Raw genomic sequence first — 24,658 nt, forward strand, 5'->3', positions numbered from 1 at the left:
GCTCTTTCCTGAAACTTGTTGACTACTACTTAAGAAGAAAATTTTCTCTGCTCTTAAGAATTTTGTCTTAAAAGTCAGAGCTTGATAAAAATCATGATTCTGACGCATACCATAAGGCTGGCTGTTCTATCTCCAGATGTCGTCTGTCAGGGTCCTTGTTTATAGGTTTCCATTCCCTGGTAGGAGATGTATGAAATTGCAAAGCATTCAGGGTTTTTGCCCCCAAAAGGTCAGATGATAGACTGCAGTATAACCAATGCTGTCAGTGGCTGCATGCCTTTGCTCTGAGATTATCCATACTGTGATACATAACATTCACATCCTCTTGGCTCTGTCTCAGAAAAAAAACAAAACTTACAGTGTAAGTTTGTAAGTTGTCTTTATATATATAAATATATATATATATATATTACGTGTATCAGGATATGTTTTATTTTAATATTTCATTACTTGTTTAAATTCTCTCATGCAATGACTATTCTCAGTAATTTTGCTTGGAAAGAACAGATGAGGTTGATTGGCCAGGATATCCCAAAAGATGTTAGAGTGGTATGTGCCATTGGTACCATGCATGGTATGAATTACATCCAGCCACCATCACAGTTCATAGGAACCTTGACAGTTTCTGTTTAAGTCAAGCTCAGAAATGTGAATTCTCTCAAAATCTTATGAAGTGAGAAGTATTCTCTTTCCAGTTCTATACTTTATGAATAATTAACATTTGAAAGGATCTTCATATTTCATGGAAACAACCAGAAAACAAGTGAGAGTAGAAGTGAGTTCGGAGTAGAAAGGCAGGTGGGCATTAAGAATTGAGTATTTTTTATTTTTTTGATCTATGAATTATAGTTGTAATGCTAATTGTATGCTAATTGTTACATTTTTTTCTTCTTTTTTCTTGGCCTGCTCTATAAATACACTGAAAGATGACCTTTTCAAGGGTAGGAAATATTGGATCACAGTTAAAAATCAGATACTTACACATTAGGAGAGTTGAGCTACAATAATACGTGCAAGACTCTGAAAGAGTAATATAAATTGCAGTTACTCAAGTTTTTTATGACTTGATAAGCTCATACAAGCTTTACAAGCATTCAGGCTTTAGTAGCATAAGCTATTATTTTCATATATAATTTCCCAGTTCAACTGTGGTTAAATTTAATTTTCACTTCATTATTCAGAAGACTGTACACTTATTTGTAGCTTAAGACACATGTCATGTATTTGTAATGCATTAATTCAGCTCCAGCATTGATCAACACTTAAGGTATAATTAGCAAGCAGATTTAACAATCTGCTGGGATGATGCTCTCTGTTGCATAACTGCTGCTGTTGTTCAACAAGCAAAGAAAGTTTTGCTGGATTTCAGAGTGGAGTATTTGTGCATTGCATCAAGGTAATACTAAAAGACAAAGTAAAAAGTCATATTCCAAGTGCAAGATGGGTTTTAGAATTTCAGTGTCGGGAACGCCTCACAGAATTAAATAAGGAGTAAATTGTTTTAAAATGCACCCTAGATAATCTGCTAAAATAGTAAAAAAGAAATTTTAAAAGAAAAATTGATAAACCTTGCATAGACATCTGCAGTACAGCATGGAATTCTACTGTTCTTATATAGCAATTATGAGCTGTTTCAGTGAGCAGAAATATAGTCTTGATGTTTTTAAACACAATCTTCACATTACAAGCAGACAGAGCAAGCTGTTTATGGAGAAAATGAAAACTTTCTGCACATTAAACCTAATTTTATCTCATGGAATAGAATTCAAATAAAACTACGTGCTGCTAATAATAATTGTGAAATATCATCATTCTTCTAACTCCAGCTGGCCAAATACTGCTTACTAAATGTTTTCTAGTGCAAATACTTGCTTAGCTGCGTTGAGATTGTGAAGCAGCTGCTATACGGCTTGAACAAAGACTATGAGATGCTGTAGTAATCCCTACTCAGCCCAGCGTAGCACTGCTTATCAAACCAAGGTCACTGCTTATCAAACCAAGACAGTGAAAGACTCTGAATCTTTTTAATTTTCTAAAATTTTAAGAAAGATTGTTCTGTGCGAAGCTTTAACCTAAGCTGGTGCTTTTCATAACAGGTGTTAGGAGAAACTAATGTATTTTCACATAATATCAAACTGTAGTAAGAGAGTCTCCTGTAAAGATGAATGTCAGGCTTTTTCAGGACTAGACAATATTGTATACATGGAAAGAATCACAAGCATTGCTGATAGAAACAGCTGTAGCAATTAGCCAATTAAACAGTTTTTACTGATGATCTGTGTTAGCTAATAAAATTTTAACAAGCTATAAAACACCCCATGGATCGATCTTGCTACGTTAATAGGCTGGATCACAACCAGTACTTATTAATTCTAACTAACATTGTTGTTTGGAAATGGAAAGAGCAAGTGGACTGTATGCCAAATGTAAGAGTGGAGATACTGTTCCAAATAAATTCCAATAATTTAGGGAATATTTATAATTTATTTCACTTGATAAAGCAGTCTTTTTGAAAAGCAGTGTTTGGGGATGTCTTTTTTAGTTTTCCATGTCATTAAGCTGAGGATGATACTTCTGTCCATGGAGACACCACAGGATCACAGAAAAGCTGATACAGAAAAACAGACAGGTTTGGAGGATGGTATCAAACAAAATCATCTTGAAGCAAAACACAGTTCAAAAACATGGAATTTAGGTAACTTGTAACTTGTTTCAGAGTTGAACACCAACTTAGGACTTACCTGCAGGATGAACAGAACCAATATGTAGGACTCAGCTGACTTCAGCAGGTTTTGAAATCACTATGAATATACATAATCTAAGTTAAAGTAGTAAAGCATGGAAAATTACACTTGGTAGTAACTGTGATTCCATCTGCTGTGCACTTAAGCGCTCAGTATTTCTCAAGAGAGCCATGACCAAATCTTTTATCTGGTGTGTGTGTTCTGAGAAATACTGGAGTGAAAAAATCATGTGTAGTTGCCCATCCCTATGAAACCGAATGAGGATCTCACCCGATGCTTTGAGATAAGTTGCATGTGATGTTTATTCTCCACTAGCAGCAGTTCTAATGAGCATAATTAATGCCTGTGGTGAGATTCAGTCAGGGATTTAACAGAAAAGTTGTGTTTCTGCAGTTGGTACTTTGCTAGGAAAATCTCTGCGGGTGTTGAGTGGAGGAAAAAAAAAACAAGAGCATCAACAATCAGTGAAAGGGGCAAAATAAGCACTTCTCTCTTCTGTCACTTTATGTACAAGTTGCTGGATTTTAAGTTTACTGTCCTTGTGCTCTTACCTTCGCTGGGTCTTACCTGGTTACAGTGCTGCAGTTCTCTTTGCCTCCCTGATATGTTTCTTGGAGGCTGATCCTACCTTGTTCTCCAGGAATGAGCAGTTCCTTGCAACTAGCATAGATGCTGCAAATTCAGCAGTAGTGTATGCTTTCCCTGAGCAAGCTCTTCTCCCAGGTTCCCCCAGAGATGGTCAGCACATGCTTCCTTATTGCACCCGATCCAGAATCTAGCTGCAGTTATCATGGAGTTCTGCAAAGAGTGTGTGCTGTGAGGTCAGAAGAAATGTGACATTTTCATACCTTTAAGCAAAAAAATCATAGCTTAGGGGTGTCCTCTCACTTGTCAGGGGTAGCTGATGAAAATGCATCTTGAAGAAATGTAACTTGAAAGATATACTGAGGGGAGGGAGGGGAGAAGGAAGGGTGTTCCATGACCTCTAGAGCAGAAATAACACAGAAATGTTTGGAAAAGTTTGTGTCGTTACTTCTGGTTGAAACACAGAAGGGCAGAATGGCAACACAGAGGCTTGTTAATGCAAGTGGAAGCAATATGGTGTTTGCAGAGCTGTGGGTGTGAAAGAAGCAAATGAAGAGAAGTCTCTCTATTACTTTCATAAAATGAAGATCGTCAGTGTGAAGATTCTGGAATAGATTTTTGTTTAAATCTATAAATATTGTACTTCATTATGAGGAGACAGATTTTGTGCTTCATAGTTCTTAAACTGATATTAAATAGCTTAAAGATGTGCTCACAAAAGCACAAAAGAAGCACGAGGAGCACTAGAGATTGTCTACCTTCTGGGTTTTACTTGGATTTGTAAATCCTGATACATTACATTAAAAATCTTCTTTTTTTAAAAAATGCTTACATAGTTTGCTACTTTATTACTATTTTATTATTATTATATACTATATTATATACTAGCACAAAATGACAAGTGGCTAAAAAATGCTGGGTTTTATTTACACCTCTGTATTGAGAAGACAAATTGCACTGAAATCTGAAAGGTCAGTTCTCCAGAGAAGGCATAAATTTGAGTTTATTTTTTTCCTGTTCTACATTCAACTTGAAGGTTGCTTAAGTTAGGGAACTGGTGTAAAAGTTGTTGCTCTAGGTGAGGCTAAAGATGCAGAATGCTTTAAAAGTTTTACCTTAATTACTAGGAATAAATGATGAAAATCATTCTCCTAAGTAGCAAAAGCTTTATGTTGACATAAGCCTAGTACAGATTGCTTTGTCTATTTGCATGCTTTACTAGTCGTAATTGAGTAGTGTCAGTGCAAACAGTGACAGTCCTATGAACATGTTTTTCTGTTGCAGAAGTGGGGTGGTGTTAGAACATGACAAGCTATTTCCTTTCATTATTTAAATATTTTATGTACTAGCTTGCTCTTCTTCACGGAGGTATATTTTTTAAATCATAGTTTCGTGTTTAGTTTTTAGATTAATTAATGTATGTTTAAAATTTTACTTTACATATCATTCAGAAACATTGCTTGAATTAGCAGTTACAGTAAACTGAAACTTGATGGCGTTGTACAGTTACAGGACTATCCTATGTTGTAGTCCAAAACTACACATTGATGTGAAATACCCATGTGGCGCTTGCATTACTTGTATCATTTTTGTTATTTTTCATTTCAAAAGTAAACAGTTCCTACCTTGCAGTCTCTCTCTCAAGTTTCCAGAGTTTTGATCAGCCAGGGCATCTTTGAATCCTCAGTTTTCATGGCATCATTTTAAGTACTGTCACTATTGTCACTTAGGCAGATGATCTTGAAATTATAAAATCCCTGAAAAATATCTCGCTGAAATTACAGTCATAGCATTTAACCGTGGTACCATTGTACTCCTGGCTTCATGTTATTTGAAGAATTTCATTCATTCTTCAAATGAGGTTTGGAGTTTTATTGCAAAAAGTGTCTACTGCTTCCTTATCACACCAATTCAAAAGTATTTCTGTAATAACTGGTTCTTTCAATAAAGGTGGTAAGTTAAAATCATTTTAACAAATCTGTGCATTAACCAAGATTTCAGTGGCAATAAGTGTGGCCTTTTCTTGGAATCACAAGTATGTTTGGAAACTCGGTAGTGCAAAAGATTGGAAAATATAGTTTGTCTCTATCAGCAGCTCACATGCTGTAATACAATGCTTTCCCTGAAAGTAATGCCTCTAGTTTTACTATTTTAGCCCACAATGTTAGAGGCAGATGTAGGTGGTACAGCAGTAGAGATTGAACCTTCCTGCCAGTATTCCATTACATTTTGTTGTCGTATGACAGATGGCAGCCGAGGAGCACCCACTCATATTCATCAGCATTTGCTGAATGTTTGTGGAGACCAATCAGTGTATGTCAGCATAGTGAAGCAATGGGTGGTGCATTTTAGCAGTGGCACCAGCAACAGCAGGTCACCCACCAGTGCTGCAGTTTTCTAAGCGCAGCATGCAGGCTCTTGTTCATTGCTGGCATAAGAGCATACTTCATGGTGGTGACTACACTGAAAAGTAGCGTCATGTAGATGAGAATTTGTTCTATCAAATAGTGTTATTGTTCTCTTTGTAGCTGTTGTAGCTCCCACAGAAATAAATAGGAAGCTTTACTTTCAGAGTGACCTACAAATCCTGACTAGTCAAAAATACTTTCTATTTTATTAGTGATATTAGTTTCCAAGTACCAGGGGAAGTCTAATTTGGGAAAAAAGAAAAAAAAAAGTCATGTTTAATGACAAGTTAATACATTAATTATGGAAACTCATTCATAAATGTCAAATCCATTCTCAATGTCATTTTAAGGTGTTTCTATACATATTTTGATGGTCTGTATTTCTAAGAAGTGAATGTTCTACTCAATTTCAAAACTCCTGATCCTTCAAGCGTGCTGTTCAATCAAGTTGGCAAATTATAGCGTTAAAATGCCAGATCCACAGTATTTAAAATTAAGAACTTGCTTCTGTTTCTAATGCTTTCCTACTTACTGTAAAGTTAACATGCTTATTTTAGAATTACTTCAGAGTTTTTAGTGTGTCCCCTGGGAAGGTTTGTGTGCCAAATCAGCATCTCCTCTTTTCTATTTCCTCCCCACAATTCCCCTAAATTTTCTGATGACTGACTGCTTGTATTAGTGCATTTTCCCATATAAATTGAGATTAAACCATGACTAATGGAACTGTGTTCCAGAGTTTTTCATTTCCCAGACATCTCTCATCTACTGCAGTGGCACCTACGTGCCCTGTGGGAAAACAAAATTGAAATAAGTGCTCAAACAGAGATAAGCTTTTATGTTCACCTGATTGCACTATGTATGGGCAAAGCAAGACAAATGATTTCTAGTTTGTTCTTTATTTCTGCATTGAAAGGGGTAGGTAGCAGTCAATGACATTGGCTAGAGATCGGTCGGATTCTGCATAAACGTGACTCTTAGATGCATAAGTTGTTAAAAATGTACTCTATATATCATAGACTTTCAGGCATCACAACTGGGAAATGCATTCAGAGTACTTTATGAAGTGAGTGTAACAGTTTATCACTTTACTTCATGTTTCTCTGTTCCTTTCTTATTAATTTCTAACATCCTGTTTGACTTCTGGAGAACTTCTGGGTGCAGCTGATGCTGGCAGAGAACTCTTTATAGAAAAACCAAGGTCATCTTTCTGATTGATGACTTATTCAGAACCAACACTTCACTTTTCTTATTATTTTTATGTGTTTATCAACATCAGATTTCAGTTGTCTGTTTATTGCCTCATAATTAATTGTTGTAAAGTTGTACAACTCATGTCAGTATTTTTTGTATAATCAGCAAATTTTAGCACCCTTTCCAATTGCTCCTTTTTAGATTATTTGTATCTATAGATTGAATACCATAGGTCACAACACAGATCTTTCTGAAGTGCTTTGACACACCTCTTTATGACATGAAACCATCCAATTACTATTGCCAAATAAAAAGTCCTTGTGCTCACTAACACAATGAAGCAGCCTTGGTGCAGAGCTTTAGATTCCTACAGCTATCTTTTTATCTGTCTTGAGAGACTTGGGACTTTGCAAAAACCATGCTTATGTGATGTCAGGAATATGGGATTAGCACAAAAGTCCACAAAAGAGCTGTTGTCTCCTTCCATAATATACCAGTACTTCTAGTACTACTTGCAGTCTGCCTCTTCAGTGCTCTCAGGTAGAGGTGTATTCCTATGTCTTCAGTCTCCTTACACTACAGCATTTGCTGCTTTCTAATTCTGTCATTTCACTTCCTTACAAATGAAGTGCAGACCAAACTCGGCTCCCCTTTTTCTGGCTGGCAGCCTGAATACCAGAAAACTGTAGGCTGGCAGGCCAGCACACTGCTGTTTGTTGCTAGTAATACTGTATCTCCAGCTTGAGCACTGAAGCAGGGAATGCTCTCATCTCTCTAAATGCTTATACCACTCCTTCCAGTGTTGGGAACAGACTATTGAAAGCAAATGCTGCTCACCTCAGTCATAGCTGCACCATTCTCTTTCTGTTGACCTCATTGTGAAACTCTGGAAGTACTTAGACTGCATACAGGTAGTTCCTGTGTCCCAGTGTCAGCAGAAGGAGGTGACAGAGCAGCTCTAGCATTCATGCACCTTCACTCCACCTCAGGCACAGCATTGCAAAAGGACCTTGTGACACTGTAATGCAAAGGAAAGCGCAACAATTACAGCAGAGTAGCAAAGTCCCAGATTGCATCAAGTGAGGATATGCTCAAATATAGCAGCTATGGACACAGAAACAAAGGAAAGACACTGCTTACCCACAGAAGACCTCAGGGAGGAAAGGACCTCCAGAAAGAAACCTTTACCTTCTCTACCAACCCTTAAATGAGGTCTGGGCTGAGGGTGGATCCTGGCTCCATCCATTCCAGTCACTCAGGTATATCACATGCAGCTGAGCTCCTCAAGGTTGGCCCTGCCTTCCCAACAGGTGCTCAATCACTGGTTCATGTTATGGCTTAACATTTCTGCTACAGGCCTGTATACTGTCATGCAGCCTTAGAATTGCTACATTTCTTTTTCATCAGTGAATAATGCATAAACCCAGCACTTACTGCCACCAGCGATCCACATGTTTTACAATAAAATATACATTTATTTTATATTTGAAGAAACATAAAGTATATTCATTTTGTGGGTAGTACAAAATTTATAATTACCTTGATCAGTCATTTCAATACTTTTAAAGTTTGTAGGTATATTTAAATGACATGATAGATGGCCACTCTGTCCTCTACCAACCTCTGAAACAAAATCTGATAGGTTTGCAATGCTTAAGGCTTTTTGTTCACCAAGATATTTAAATATCAGCTCTGGAGTCTGCAGTCCATATTACGCAAGGCATTTGGATACTTGTTTCTTTCAGAAGTCTTCTAAAATTAAAAGCCTTGATAGGAATGAAACCTGTGAAAGCTTTAGAGACTTTAGGCCTTATCACCTGCAAGGCAGTGCTTGGAGTGATAGGGGACTAGACCCAGCACCTACATTTTGTTCTGCTGTGCCATGTGACAATTAGAGATGGAGGCATTCAATTTGTACTTTTAGTCATTGTGTATGTACTCCTGTAACTAGTATTTTATTTTTGTGTTCTGACAATGAGAATTTAAAAAAAAAAAAATCTGTATTTATCTTGGTGAATGCAGAATAAGTGTTAAACACAGTGTAGCTGCTGGGAAGCAGCGTGCCCTCCCGAGTAGCCTCTTATTTCCCTTGAAATCATATTTAAATTCAACCATTGTTTGGTCTGACATATCAGTTTTAACAGACCACATATTTATTTTTGCAAGGTCTTCTTCTGCATTTGACCTAGCTCAGCTTGGGAGTGTTCCACAAATTACTTAATTCTCTTCGCTCAAATGCATCACCAGGATAGCCAGTGCCAGGATGTCACTCATCAGCATTTTCTTTGATGTATTTAATGTTCTGTTTGAGAATTAAAGCCCGGTTTGACATTCAGTGCATAATGAATGTCTCTGGGGCCACTTTGAGGTTCTATAACAAGAGTCTTGCTGTCCATTTCTGTTTTGCATTGTTGGGTAGGCCTCTGAAGGAATCAGAGTTCCTTCTGTGTGCTGTGGAAGCGTGCTAAACCAGGCCCCTTACCATTCAGCTTCAGCTGGGAAAGGCTGGATTAATAATTGCTGGCTTCCTCTTGAATGCTAACATCACAGGTTAACTCTTAGTTATTTACTGTTAATTAAAATAAACTAGAAATCCTTATAATCATCAAGTACCATACTGTCAAGCATTACCCTTGGGTCCCCCACACTTTTTGCCAATTTTGTGGAGCATCCCTGTGAATTAATGTAGAACACACTGCTTCCAGAAGTGAACTTTATTTCTCACTTCCTTATAATGCAGATAAATCTTTTTGGCTGTGTTTTGGAGCTATCTAATTTCTTACATTGTTAACTAATAGAGTCAATTTCTTACATGCTCTTATTTTAGAGACTCATCTCCTGGGGTAAAACTTGTTCATTGGCTAATAGTTTCATGTAATTGTGTTAACTCAGTTTGATTTGACTATTGGTGTACAGATGGTGAAGATACACTACATACAGACTATAAAAACCAAACCAAACAATCAAAACCAAACAATCATTGGCTTAGTGGGAAGCAGAAAGTATAATGTGTTTTACTTTGCTTCTGGAGTGGGCTTTTTAGGTCAGTCTTCTACATCATATCCCATTTCTATACTTTAATTCACACAGGAGAGCAGTCTTAGAACATACAAAATTATTTTGGACACAGCTGAAAATGTATTTCATTTTATAATGTTTTATTCACTAGTGAAAAATTCTTCTACTTTTTTTATAGGAAGGTGAATTCCTAAGTACTGAGTAACTTTCTAAGCAAGTTAACTTGCATGATAAATCTAAACAGCAAGGTTCATTAGTCTTCATAATGACATAGAGTATAGAAATTATGGAAGTTAGTACGGTTTGCATACAGTGATTGCATATAGTTTCATTAAATGCACTTCCAAAGCAGTGAAGGTTAAGCAGTCAATTAGTCAAGTTCCAGAGATGCTAAATTGTTTAGTTTTTTACTTGTGTTTATGAATATTATCATCTCAGCCATTTTCAGAAACAGATGTAAAGTTCCAATTTCATTTTTCATTGCTGGCTAATGCAGAAGAGTTATATACATTGTTCTGAATGTTATGCCTCCTATTTATTTCCATGGAAACTACAATAGATACAAAGAACATAATACACTGTTCAATAAAGCAAATTCTCAGATACAAAGCAGTATTTTTCAACATGGTTACCACAGTTAGCTACACATTTTTGTCTATATGCCATGCTTGTCACCAATGGAGGTTATATCTTTGTTTTATCCTCCTTACATACTTCCATACATAAGCATTTGTGGGTATAAGTTGGAGTCCAGTCAGTCATAGCATCCTACAGTCTACCAGTTCTCACCTGGAACATCTGGCTTTACATATTTTATTAATGAATGCATCATTTTCTTAGTATCTGTGAAAATCAAACTAAAAAACATATTATTTTACTGCCTTTTGAAAATGCTTTTAAGAGGCAAGACACATAGTAGTTGATGCTTCTTTAAATAGTTGTGAAAGAGGGTGAAAAAATTCCAGATGTTTGAATTCTTTTCCTTTTTTTTTTTTAATTTTCCTTTTTAAAATTATTTTATTTTTTATTATCAACAACAGATGGAATGAAACAATATTTCTGGTTCTGTGAAGCTTCAGTGTTGTTTCTTCTTCTTCAGTACTTTTTATGCAATCAACATTATGGAACCAATTATTTACAGAATGACATTTCCTAATCTGTAAAATTGGAGCAGTTTCTTGAATTGTTCTTTCTTTCACTGCATTAAAAATAAAATTTGAATCTGATAGGTAATATTAAGTGGTGAACAGTTTAATTTGCTTTAGATATAAGCCAGAGCAAAGAGCTCCTGAAACTGCACAGTCTTCTCATACTTTCCTAAAACTACTTTTCTGTTAACTTGGTAGCTTCTTAGCTTCTCATTTCCCTTCTTAACAAGGCATCCTTTTGGACGTAGTGAGGATCATTTTAGAATTATGCACAAAAATGAATTGAAAAGTTATTATAATTTCCTGATACCTGCCTTATTTTTTTTCTAGACTTCTACAAAAGTTGCTACAGTATTTCTGAAGAAATATTTATGAATTGTGGCATGTCTAACTGCTGCTGGAGAGAAGTCACTGTTTTATTGTACAAAATCCCCACTATTACTGGCTGGCTTGTTGTTGCTTTTGTCTAGTTTAATTTATAACCTCATCACAGACATCACTCTTTCAGAGGAAGAGCTTGTTTCCAAATAGATACTTCATTTTAATCACTAGTCTTCCCACCTCAGTCTTAATTGCTAGATGTTTATGCATCATTCTGAAGTGTGAAATGCTCTGACAATCTGATGGTTTTATGAATTCTTTGAGGGCACTTGTTTTCAGTATGTTCTTATTTTGTAGGTACAAAATAGCAAGTTGCAACCAAGTTTATAGATATGGAAGTGCGAATGCAGTTCAAAACTGTTATGACATGGGAGGAGCAATTACAGTTCTGAATCTGTAATACCTGCCAGTCAAATTCATTAAATTATGTTGGTATAGCAACTGATTAGCCTCTCCCATGCTCAAAATATCTTGTGTCAGATAATTAGTACTGCTTAATTGTATTTTGTCGCAAAAGAGGCAAGTAATTAAAGAGGTTCTTGCAGTGGCTACAGGGCCAGAAAGGGTCAGAAACCACTTGTAATTAGAATGTATGTTGTGAATGTGAATTAATAGATGTGATAATGTAACTATCTCTTCATTTCTGAGGATCCGAATCAGTTTTCAGCATATCTGAACTGCTGTTGCTTACTCATCTTCCTCATCTCCTCCTCACACCTCTCCTCCTTTTTTTTTTTTTCTTTTTTTTTTTTTTTTCTTTGTCTCTTCTTCTGAACTTATGAAAGCTGTAAAATGTATGATGCCTTTAGACCCTCCCTGACTTGGTAACCACATAGACAAATGACTCAGTAAAATACGGTTTGGTCTTTCCAGTGTGTTACTCTGATTGGCTGTAAGTTGTGTGTTACTGTGAGTTCTTCCTTCTTCCTAGTTTTGTTCTCTGTATGGAAATGTTTTGAGCATTTGATCAGAAACAGCAATCAGCATTGTCCACAGATGGAGAACATTGGAGGGAAAAAGAGAATCATAGAATGGCTTGAGTTGAAAAGGACTACAACAATCATTTAGTTTCTATCCCCCTGCTAATGTGCAGGGTCTCCACCCACCAGACCAGGCTGCCCAGAGCCACATCCAGCCTGGCCTTGAATGCCTTCAGGGATGGGGCATCCACAGCCTCCTTGAGCAACCTGTTCCAGTGTGTCACCACCTTCTGATTGAAAAACTTCTTCTTAATATCTAACCTGAACCTTCCCTGTCTTAGTTTTAGGCCGTTCCCTCTTGTATTACTCACAAAGTAACATTTGGGAATTTAAGACAGCAAATGACAGAGTCAATCAGAAAACCGATCAAAGATCAATCACCAGTAGAGACCAGTTCGGGAATCAGACCTTCCTGAAAAAAATTAGAAACTACTTTTTTAAGCTCTGAGAAGGTATCTTTTGTATCACTCCAGGAATCCTCAATTTGATTCACCAAGCGTTGTTTGATGTTGAGTACAGAATCTGTCATCTGGCAGTAGTAATCCTAGATTTAAGGAGAAAACTGTCATCCTGAGTGAAGATACTGAAATAAAACTGCTTCTGAAGGGGTCTAATAGCTGCTTCATAGACTATAATGTGTGCAAAGCAGTTCTCTGGTTTACTGCAGTAGCTGGAACAGATTACAGCCCCTCATCTTATGTAAAAGCAAGCACAAATAAAATAATAGCCAGCAAAAGCCTTGGCAATCACAAACATAGGTCAGTAAGTCTTCCAGTGGCTACAGCTGGGATATTTCAATCTAAACCAAGCACTGTTCTCCATCTTGTTCATGTCTGTGCAACACAGGGCTCTGCAGTTCTACAGCTGACAGTACCATCTGTTTCTCTTCATCTTATAGCTTCCTTCTTTTTTTATTTCTTTACTTAACAAGGTCATCCATACCTCATCTCTGTGCATATGAATGTAGCAGGAGCTTGTGATAATTATGTATGTGGGGCAAATGAAGCTATTCCCAGGTGATGTTTCTGCCATACAGTTTTGAAATGGCTCTCTGCATTGAAAAGGAAAGCTTCACTTCTCCCTTCGTGCCTGACATAAGATAGAAAAGTTGCCTTATTTGTGGCAGTGAACCTATTTAGTATCTTACCAGACTTAATTCAGTGGAATTCATAGCATGGCCTTGTTAATGCTTAACTTTTTTAGGTTTATGGTTAAGAGATGTTTTAATGACTTTCTTCTTCCATTAACTGGACAGCTGTATTGGTGATTACTTAACACGTTGGGTTATTTGTATAGGGAATGCAAAGTCTTGAAACTTTGAAGACCTTATTGCAGTGTAATGTATATGGAGTCACTTTAGTTACAAAAATGCCATCATTTTACCCCTTGATTTCTGTTTCAAGCATTGCCATTTGATTTAAGCAACAATTCTTTTTGATATCAGTTTGAATATATATTGTTTTTGCTTTAAAATTAATCTTAACAAATCTAATCAGCAAGCACAGATAGATTTGTCCAGCAGAACTTAAAACAAGTCAACAATAAAAGAAACACAATATTTGCCTGAGATACAGCAAAGATATGGAAGGTGTTCTGCTGCTTTTTCATGGTGCAAAGTCTTGGGTTTTCTTTCAGTAGTACCATAGCATTAGTAATAGTTTAACTACTAAGAAATTTAAAATACATGTGCTTAAGTATTTTGTTGACTGCTATTATGAAGATAGTTTCTTTTAAAGAAGGCATAACTCTCCACTCTAATTGGATAAAATATAGTTTATTACTTTATAGCCCATCTTCAATTCAACGTATCTGCCAAGAATGGAAGAACTGTATGCCATTCAGATTGTTCTAAGGTCTGTTTAAAATTAACTGATGTGAGGAGATTTGCATTACTTGGGAAAGATTAGCCATTATTTGAATGGGCTTGTAATTGTATTATCTTTTCAACAGAGACCAGAAGTCTTGCAGTAGCTCTACATAGGTCACTCCAAAAGTAATGCCTCCTGTTTATTCCCACGTAAACTAAAACTGATGCAAAGGACACAGCAACATGATCTGATAGAGTCATTCTCAGCTAAAAAACACAATTTTTTCAACATAGTCACCACTATTAACTATGCATTTTTGCCAGCAGTGATAAAAGAACATAAAAAACAACCAACATAAAAGCAACCTGGCATATTACAGAACTTGCATAGTTGTAGGTTTTCTTATTTACAGCTGAAGCTGAACAGTAGATGTATTGGTATATCTGAATTTTGTTCAGCCGCCCATCCAGAGATATACAGCCTCACTTTTTCATTATGTATTGCTTACAGTGCCAGTTCTTGGAAGAATGGAGCATTCTTCTGTATTTAGAGTACTGTGTTTGGAGGTGCTTATACTTAAGCATTTCAAGTACTGTACCCTTAAACTGGCAGTTTTATGTTCAAAGATTTACTTTTAGGATTAGCCTGCTGATCCTTGAAAAAATCCTATAGGGATAAACAAGCATTAATTTTTGTTATATTGAGAAGTAGTTTTTAACCAGAAAGACCATGCATTGCTTAAGCCTCTGCAGTAAGCCAGACTATTGGATGAACTGGAATAGAGCTTAAACTTTTATATTATCCCACCTAGTGAGGACTAATATTCTATTACTACACAATGATACATCATCTTAGAAGAATTTGTTAGAAGTTATGTTTCTTCTATGAAGAACAGACATTAAGCTGCTGTAATGTTGGTGTGGTTTTGCTCTTAGAAAGAAAAAAAATTAAAAAACAGTCTGGCTTCTCAGAATCTTCAACTCTCATTTAGCCTGGAAGCACTTCTAAGGATTTCAGGAGACTGTAAGAACATCTCTTTCACTCAGCACTTTCTCTTTTACATTACATATTTGGTATCTAACTTGAACATTATGTATATTTTTTAAGGCAGATTTAAAATATTATTCAATTTAATTTGTCTTCTATTTACTATTCCTTGTCTCTAGATTCATAGAATCACCAAGGCAGGAAAAGACCTCCAGCTCAACCAGCCACCTATCACCATTATTTTCCACTAAATCACGTAATTGGAAATACATACAGCTTCTAGTGGAAATACATATCCCCAGATCCTTAGTGCACAATGTTCAGAACAACTTGCACACATGCATAAGGATGTTAAATATCTCACAAAACTGCACTTGGCTTTTGATCGGCCCTAATAAGAATAATCCTATTGTGCAAACAAAATAAACCTTTTGAACTGCCGCTGTGCTATGTAGTGTAAACAAGTTACATTGCAGAAATTAGGTGATTCAGAATAGGTGAATTAAACTTGGGGATTGAAAGAGCAGGCTCTAATCATGTTTTGTGTAAAGAATGGTTTTATTAGTGGTTATATGGGCAAGAAAATCTCCGCAATGTGATATTTCTGAACAGCTGAGGAAAAAGCGTTTTCCTTTTTCATTTTCAGAGGCAGTTGTCACTTGTTTGTCTGCCTTACTTTAGTTCTGATATCATCTGTGGTTTCTTGGTATGCGTTACTGGCTGCAGGTGTTAAAAGTTCAGAGGAAAATCAGTTCACTTTCACAACGTGGTCCACCTTACATCCACAAAATACTCTAATATCTGCTTTAAACCAGGGTTCTGTAAAGTCATCCCTGTTGTACAGCAGAGGAAATTATAATAATAAATTAAATCATTTTTAATTATGAGAGATTGGAGGATCTTTAAATTATTAAATGATATATGTTAGAGTATTTACACATCTGCTTTCTTTCCCCTTTTCTCCCTTAATTTCAGCTTAAAACTGCCAGGAGGAGAAAAGATCCCAGCTTGGAAATGAGAGGGGCTTTCCTAGTGTAGTCCATAACAGAAATGAGTCAGAAGTGGAACTTAGTTAACCTTGAGGTGACCTGTTATCTAAATCTGGGGGAGAATTTTGTTACCTTGCCCAGATGTAAGCCTGATCGATAATAATTTAGAGAAAAATAATAAAGACAATATTGCAGTTTTACTGTATAGTCACATTTATAAAAATGCGTGTGTAAGATGATGGAAAGTGCAGCAATGACAGCAGAGTAGCCAAGTCCTAGGTTGCAGCAAGTGAGAACTTACACAGTGAATAGCTAAGGACACAGAAACAAACAAACAAACAAAAAAAAGTAGCTATTTACCTTCAGAAGACCTCAGGTACACAGGGAACTCCAGCAGGAGCCCTTTATCTCTACTGCCAACCCTTAAATTAGGTCTGGGAAGGGGTGGATCCTGGCTTCACCCCTTCCAGTCACTCAGCTTCATACAGCTGAGCTCTTCTGGGTTGGCCCTGCCTTCCCACCAGGTGCTGCATCACTGCTTCAGGCTGTGACTTAGCATTTCTGCTATAGTGTGCAAATGCAGTCCAACTAAATGAAGACATGTATTTATTGAGGACTTCAAGTTGAGTTGTGTACTGAGTTGATAAAAGCAAATAAATCCTCCAGCTAGAAGTCAAACAGAACTTCTTAAAACAGGATGAAGTAGGGGCTGTTCTGTAGCTATGTGCCTAATTACATTCAGTTCTCATCTGCATTTTCACTTCTATGAGGTTGCCTGAATCCTGTTCTTTGTTCCAGTGTAGTTAGCTACTCTACTGTTAACTGCTTCCTAACAGGAAGGTACCCTTTGGATAGAGGCAAAAGAGATACTTTAGACTTCGGATGTGGCCAGAACAATAAAGATTTCTGATAGAAAATATATGCAAACTTGATGCACGTGGAAAAAAAATGACTGGGAAATATTTAATGGTTCAGAAATAAATCTCTTGTTTTCTTTGAGATTTTCAAGTGTTCTTCTTGTATATGTCAGTTTGAGTCAAAACCTCAAACACATAAACATGCACATGCACAAACTTACACACTGTAAGTAAATATTTTGTTACTAAGTGTTGAATGCTCAGAGGAAATGGCTAAAAGGATGCTTAGGATCCCTATGGGTCCTGTCTGGTGGAAGTTTGCCTTATTGTTCAGTCTGTCACTGACACTTAGTACTCAGCAGTGTGTGTGTTTGGATCCTCACACTGTTTATTACTATGTATTTATATGTACATATACTGCTATGCAATTTCTGACTCCACAGCTAGCCTTTTCATGAATTTATGCATGCTCACAAAGCTATTATAAAGGCTTATATCTAAAGATTAATAAACTTCAAGATTTCTCTACCATTTGCAAGCTGCAATCTTAGGTGTCAGTGGAAGGAGAATGCAAAGTATCTATGTAGTCCTTTTTCACATTCTCTTCCCTTTTATGTTTTCATTTATTACCATTGAAGGTATTCTCTGGCTTCTCATATATTCAGCATTTCTGCAGATATTCTTTAGAATGGTTCTTTAAAAAAGAAAGCAGGAAGGCCAAAAAGGAAGCTTGAGACTCAGACGGAAGCTACAGTATTTTCTGCTGCAGCTCTAAAATGGAATATTTGAATACAAAATTATTTTTGACATATTCAGAACTATGACAGCCCATCATCGGTTTTGAATAATTTCTCTTGGCCAATTCCCTATCTCTCTAGTTCTCTCACTACCCGCAAAAAAAAGCACCTTTTTAAAGAGTTGTTTCTCTCACTACCAATGCTGGCTTTACTCAGATGTGAAGTCTTAAAATGTCTCCAGATAATGTTCTTCCTTGACATTTTCTCACACCAAAAGGAAGGCTATAAATAAAGCCTGAACAGCCAGAATGTGAAAGTGTTGTGGTAGTTGAAATCTAACACTAACAAAAAGCCTCCATTGAGTCATGGAATCATTTAAGGTTGGAAAGGACCTTTAAGATAATCTCCAACTATCCACCTGCCACCAATATTGCCCCCTAAACAATGTCCCTTAGTACTACATTATACATATATATGTACATTTCCTCTAAAAAAAATCTTGATTTGAAGGAAGTTATTTGTCCTTTCTTGCAATACCTTGATGTACACAGATCAGCAGGGAGACTGCTCAGTGCTGTTTGAAATATACATACCAAGATAAGGAATGTTCATAGTAGTACTACCATGAATACTGTCTTGTAGTTGTTTCTCTAGATTTGTGTTACATCAGAAATCCAAGCTCACGAGCTTTGAAATACAACCTTTTTGCATATTTTTTTGGTTTTTATTAAGAAATACAGCTGTCTGAAAAAGGGAAAGATGGGTCCTTCCTAGTTCAGTCTGAAACTTCAGTTGCTGTGGATAAGAACCATTTGTGGGCACAGTTATGGAGATGCAGTTCCTGTTATAGTCAAGGTTTAATAACCAAGTTAAGGCTATTGTATTGCATTTGAGCTTGATGTTGGTTTAGTTTTTTCTGTGTGTGCATAACTCATTTTACCTTTGAGTTTCTGGTTATTCCCATTCAACACGCGCACAGCATGCACACACACCTTCTACAAGCTGGATAGTTGGTTTTTATGGTTTCACTCAGGTTTAGTACTGTGTCAGATAAGCCTGGTTTGCTGCAGCAGGAACAGATGACAGTCTCCAGAAACAAAAGACAAGTTGCACATCATCAGAGCTCACATAGTTTAACTGACTAGAAGGAGAGCAAGAGACTGATTTTCCATCTTAGAGACCTGCTGTTCTAGTCAGTTTTGCTTACATGAGCTAGAAAAAGAACATCAAAGTTCACCTGATGATTAAAAATCTTAGTATTTGTAAATAATTCCTAGTTTAAAATTTTGTCTAAAGATAAGTTTTCTTAGAATGTGTGTTCTTGTCACAAAAGATCATTACATTCTTGGTATAAAAGCATTCTCCATGAAGTTAAATATTTTCTTCAGAAGAACAACAGATCACTGTTTTTATTCTTAACATATTTCAGTGTCATACCGTCTTTTGTATATTGGTAGAAAATTGTCTTGAGAAAGGAACAGCAGCCATACTTTCTGAGATGCTTTCTTCTGAGTGCTTTATTTGTCAGCTAAATGTGCAGCCATGTGTAGGCGTAACCATGTGCTGCTCATAGATTTACCTCTCTGCCAGGGCTGACTTTGCAGGTACTTCATCACATGTTCCTTTTGAATTCTCATTTGTTCTGTCCAGTGGGACTATGAGCCAGTGGGGAGCAGTAGAGTTGCATAATGATAACAGCTGGCATAGGTGGACTAAGCATACTTGGTTAAGTTAAACCAAGACCTGTTTGTTTTGGTTGTGCAATCAGAGTTGCAGACACACCAGCTTAGACCATCCTAACTATTCCATGCTGTTTCCTTGCACAGCCTTTGTGTACAAGTAATTTTCTGTCTTTGGTTTGAGTCACTTAGAAATGAGGTAGACTATCTCCCATTCAAAATGTCCATTGCAAGAAAATAATGGCAAGAACAGAGTGGTGTAGATAATTTTTCTAAAGGTTTCATAGTAGTACATTTTCCTTTTAAATAAGCTTTACATTTTTTATTTCATTCTTAGAACATTAACTAAGTTCCTTTTATAGGGGAGCTTTTTTCACATAATAGTGAGTTTAAATTAAGAAGCGCCTTAATTAGCCTCTAGGACTGACTTCAGTTCCTGTGCTTTGGCATGTAAGAATTAGGCTATAGAAACATTGAAGCATAATCTTCCTGTGTCTTTGTAGATCTTCTTAACTAATGAATGTTAATTCCTCTGCATAAGTAAAAAACCTTAAATACATGAACATGACAAACTGGAAATGTGGCTGAGAAAATCATTTGTAATCAGGAACATTTTGATACAATGTTTGACAGTAAAACTGTGTTTTCAAGACTGCCTGCTATTTAATTCATAACTGCTTTTTAGAAAAGAAGTTAATTCCATATCCGTGTTTTCAATTTGTAGGTACATTGAAACCTTGAAGGAGCACAAACCAAAGATTGTCTGGGATGAACAAATTGCTGAACACTACTTTGAATACAAAAAGTGAGTTACAATTATTCACTAACTGTTCTACAAATATTCTAAGACATGGCCCAGTACACAATGAATTACCAGTTAGCTGTAGTATGCAACTGAAATCAGTAAATGGAAATTCTGATGCTTGTGATCTGTATGTCAACACTGAACTGGAGTATAAGAATGCCTCAGGCAAGGAAATTAAACCAGGGAAGGATTAATGAAATTATACAAGCTAAAACAGTCTTCAGAAGTGAGGTCTGGTGAGTCATATCTTCAGAAGTTATCCATCAAAATTATCTGCTGAGTGCCATTTACACTGTGCATCTGAAATGAGTACTGTGAGCTGTCGGGTGTTTACCAATGATCAACCAAATATAATCATCCAAAAAGTCTGTGGGATATGAGAGCCTTTACAAGTCCTGCTGACTAGATTGGCCAGCAACAGACCTGCACTATGTGAAATGGATCATCGAGAATATTATGGAGTATCAGGTGTGTAACAGAAGTTGTTAAAAGGACTGGGAATGATTTTCAAGAGTGTGAAGAGAAAGACTAATAGCTATATATATATATATATTTGTCATTAAATGACAAGAATTCATCATGCCAGTAAAAATCCATTCCAAACAGACAAACAAACAGCAAAATCTTATTAAGCTTCAGTAATAATTTGCCATATATTCTACACAAACATAAAAAATATGGTAAAATTCTGCAAACAAGATCTTAGTTTTGCTCCAAAACTTTATCTTGTATGCTACCCAGTGCATTGACAACATGAAGAGAGCACACCACTGAAAATGAGTGGAATGCATTTTGGGCTGCTTTAAGAAAAAAGCAGCAGTGTAAGCACATTTTAAAAAATACCTTTTCTATTGAAATATTTTTAAACCCAAGGAAAAAAAAACAACAAAAGCCCTGTCCTACCTATATATTTATAATTAATGTTCTAGGATTCTTTCAACCTGTGATTTTATCCTTCCTTGTAAACTCCTCAGCTACATGCATTTCTTATCAGAAAAAAAAAATTTACCTGCTGGTCATCAGTGTTTCAATTTATTTTCTGTATTTTCCTGAGAGGACTGAAATCTGTGTTCTTTCCTTTTTAATTCTTCAGTATCCTGTTCCACAGTTGCTTTGTATAAAACAGTTAAGAGATTTTTCATGTTAACTAAAGATAAATAAACCAGATGCTTAGTTTTACTGATCTTTAATGCAAAATCCAGTTGGAGGCACAATGGCCATGTGATGACAGCTTGCTCTCAAGACTAAATCTGAGGGCTCTGTTTGAATGGCATATATTTGGGATTCATTCCTGAAGGATTTCCTAAATGTCTTCTTCCAAACAAGACATGGAAAAGAGAAGGCACAGCAGTAGCAATACCTTGTTTGCCTTCGAAAGGCAGTCTTTGGAGATATTGTTGTTTGCAGGCTTTCTGAAAGAGTTTTCAATGCTTAAAACAAAGTGGATCAGAAAATCATTCTAAATTTCAGCTATCCTGGCCTGGCAGGCAGTTGTGCATCACAGAATGTCTGCAGTGGCTGAGCTGACTGCAGGGGAGGCTTATTTAAGGGAGCTCTTTTTCAGTGACCACCTTGCTTTGTGAAGGTTCAATTATTTTGGATAGGAATAGCAGGAATGCCTGAATATGCAGCGATAGTAAAGCACCTCACCTGGAAATCTTGCATGTCTGCAATAGCTAAAAAATCACACTAGGAATCTTCAAGCAAAGTACAGTAGTGGGCAGAGACTAATTACTACAAATAGTTACAGAAATCTATGGACTCTAAGTGCACTGTACAGGTAGGTACACATTTGCTTAAGATGACTAATTTTACCAGGCAGCGTCCACTTCGAGTGTGGGCTGAATGGAAACTGATGGCAAAAGTGTCTAATTAGAGAAAGAGTCATTCTCTCAGCATCAGAATGAAATGGCCACTGGGTAAAAAATCTTAAACAAGGCACTAAATTGCAGGTGGTCTCTATTTTTGGTATGAGTGTATTAATTCCTGGGTATTGAACATACTAGCATATCTTACTTTTAAAAGCAATATATTTTTCATAATAAAGTCAGCAGCTTCCTTAAAGCACTGTCTTTGTTTCCTCCTTTTTGGAAGGAATAAATCTGTTTGTTTTTTTTTCAGCTAAAAGTTGTATGAGACTCTATTAAAGCAATTGTGACAATTTGTTTATTTTCCTTTATTTTTTAGAAATAAAGGAGGAAAGCACGCTGTCTTCTATCCAACACTGAAGGTAGGTGTGACTTTTTCTGGCCTAGGGTGGTAAGAGAAAAGAAGTATTTACTTGACTTGGATGATTGAGATGCTTTATAAAGTACTGAACTGGGTTTAGACTTTTGTGGAAGAATTCACCCTGTTGGAGTTGTTATGATAAAAGGCTTCGGCTTCCTGTGCAAGATTATTTTTTTTCCCTATAAACGGCATAATGGGGTTCAGAGGATCTCTGAAAGCTTTGCCATGTCTAGAGATAAGAGACACCAGGGCAAATTAGAGCTCAGAAAGGAGCAGTCTGAACACACAATTCATGTACTAACAGGTGCTGGATTGTCAGAGTAGAGACTGACAAAATTTGCCCTCTGATTAACTTTGACCTTACTGAAGTCCTTTGGCTGGACATGCAGTTTCAATCCACAGAATAGTCTGTAGTTACCAGAATACATGATAAATGGTTACTTGCCTTAATTCCTAGTGAGCTATTTCTAGATTTTCTAGGTATGTCTAACTATATTGTTCCTAGTATCTGCCTTGAAATTTCACTGCAAATCTATCAGAAAAAAGAAAGATTGTGCTGCATGTTATCAAATTACATTCTCTCTGCTCTTGCGTTAGCATTTCACCCTTCTAGAGTCCAGCCTGAACAAGAACATGCAATTCTGTAGGTTTCAAGATCGTAATGAAATATGTAGAGACTGTATGCTGAGGTGAATCAGAGAGTTGTTCACTTTATGGTGATCAAAATGGTCAATGGAACACTGAATTTTGGTTTATTTCCCCACTCACAAATGTGTTTGTTCTCCTTTTCAATGTCATAATCATGGGTAGGTTAAGCTGCTCAAACTGACTTGTTTGTGGTTAGCTAAAGGCAGGCATGAAGACCAGGCCTGGTAGGTGTATTAATGACACCTTGACATTTTGTTCTGTTTCCTGTGGAACTGAGTTTTAAAGACATCCCTGTGGTGTGAGCTGCTCAAACAGTGCTGCCCTTCAAAGTAAGAAAACCTGAAAGTAAAAGACTCAAAGAAAAACAATTGCTTTTATTGTTTGAACTGGGAGAAGTATGGAACATGAATTGTAGTGTTACTTCTCTTGTAAACCAGTGTCTAAACCAAATCTACATCAATGGCAGTAGTGTAGATAAGGATATGTTATAAAATTCATCTCCCAGATCCTCTTAAAAATAGAATTCTGATAACAAAAATTATGACTCCGTCCTGCGAGAAGGCAAGGGTAGGTACAAGATCTTGATGGTCGTTCTAATTGTCTTCAGTGATAAAGTCTTATATTACCTTTGGGAAATTTCTGGGAAGAGTTAGAGCTTCTGTACATTGGGAAATGATAGCTTAAATTAGAACAGTTCTTTGCATAGTTCATAAATCAGATTTATTTCGGTGGCATTTTGTCTATTTAGCTGGTTATCGTGCATTAGGTCATTGAATTAACCGATGTAATGAACTGTCTCTTACTGAATGAGTGCTGGCTAGCCAGATAAAATTTGAAATACAGACATTGGGCTTTTCAGAAGTTCAAGGATGGTTATTTTTAAAGTCTGTTAATGGCAGAGAGAGATGGCAGCAAGAAGTGCCTGATGCCTCTGACTAAAAGCTAATTGCTTTATGTGTCTTTGTCTTAGTCCATCCAGTTGCGCTTAGAGCTTGCAAAAGAATTGGACACTGGTATATCCATCTGGGAACTGGGACAAGGCCTGGATTATTTTTATGACCTGCTTTAAAGTAAGAGATAATGTGGGAAAGACTTTTGCTTCACTGAGACTCCACCTTCAATTAGAGTATCCTGGAGAGGTGATTTTGAATACATTTTTTTGTAATTTATTTTGTATTTGTATGAAACTTGCATTTTTTTCCCAATAAATAACTGTTTGATTTGCCACATAGATGTGATTGTTGGTTTCTGATAAAGTTCAGAGAAAAAAAATGTGAAAGCTTCTGAATTCGCAGAGCTTAGAAACAGAGTGACCTGCACAACTGGGATGACACTACAACTGAAAATATTTTCTAGATTTTTTTTTTTTCCTACAAGAAAGGAAATGGACAAAGTGATACCATCTGATCAGGGTTTGAGGTGGAGACCTCTCAAACAATTGCTGCTAATCATTTCACTGAACAA

The 24,658-nt window shown here is 36.5% G+C and overlaps 1 protein-coding gene and 1 long non-coding RNA gene across 4 annotated transcripts in view; one reads left to right on the forward strand and one right to left on the reverse strand.

Moving 5' to 3' along the window:
- LOC107314501 (uncharacterized) overlaps nucleotides 1-12,184 on the reverse strand; it is a 32,307-nt gene extending 20,123 nt beyond the window's left edge. The window contains exons 1-2 of the long non-coding RNA XR_014946354.1: nucleotides 4,955-12,184; nucleotides 111-3,542 (exon numbers count right to left, since the gene is read on the reverse strand). This is a non-coding gene — a long non-coding RNA (uncharacterized LOC107314501). The remainder of the gene's footprint in view (nucleotides 1-110; nucleotides 3,543-4,954) is intronic.
- The window catches only part of CHID1 (chitinase domain containing 1), a 262,547-nt gene that overhangs the window by 66,533 nt on the left and 171,356 nt on the right, over nucleotides 1-24,658 (forward strand). For 2 of the 3 annotated variants that reach the window (XM_015863751.3, XM_085548315.1), the window contains exons 11-13: nucleotides 20,237-20,317; nucleotides 22,505-22,547; nucleotides 24,165-24,425. The exons of the other annotated variant lie outside the window; for it this stretch is intronic. In XM_015863751.3, the coding sequence (XP_015719237.2) occupies nucleotides 20,237-20,317; nucleotides 22,505-22,547; nucleotides 24,165-24,263 (223 nt within the window). In that variant the 3' untranslated portion in view covers nucleotides 24,264-24,425. Of the gene's footprint in view, nucleotides 1-20,236; nucleotides 20,318-22,504; nucleotides 22,548-24,164; nucleotides 24,426-24,658 lie in introns of those variants that run through there. 3 annotated transcript variants of the gene reach the window in all.

The sequence above is a fragment of the Coturnix japonica genome, chromosome 5, assembly GCF_054131305.1.
Source record: "Coturnix japonica strain WE chromosome 5, WE-NBRP24, whole genome shotgun sequence".
Taxonomy (NCBI): domain Eukaryota; kingdom Metazoa; phylum Chordata; class Aves; order Galliformes; family Phasianidae; genus Coturnix; species Coturnix japonica.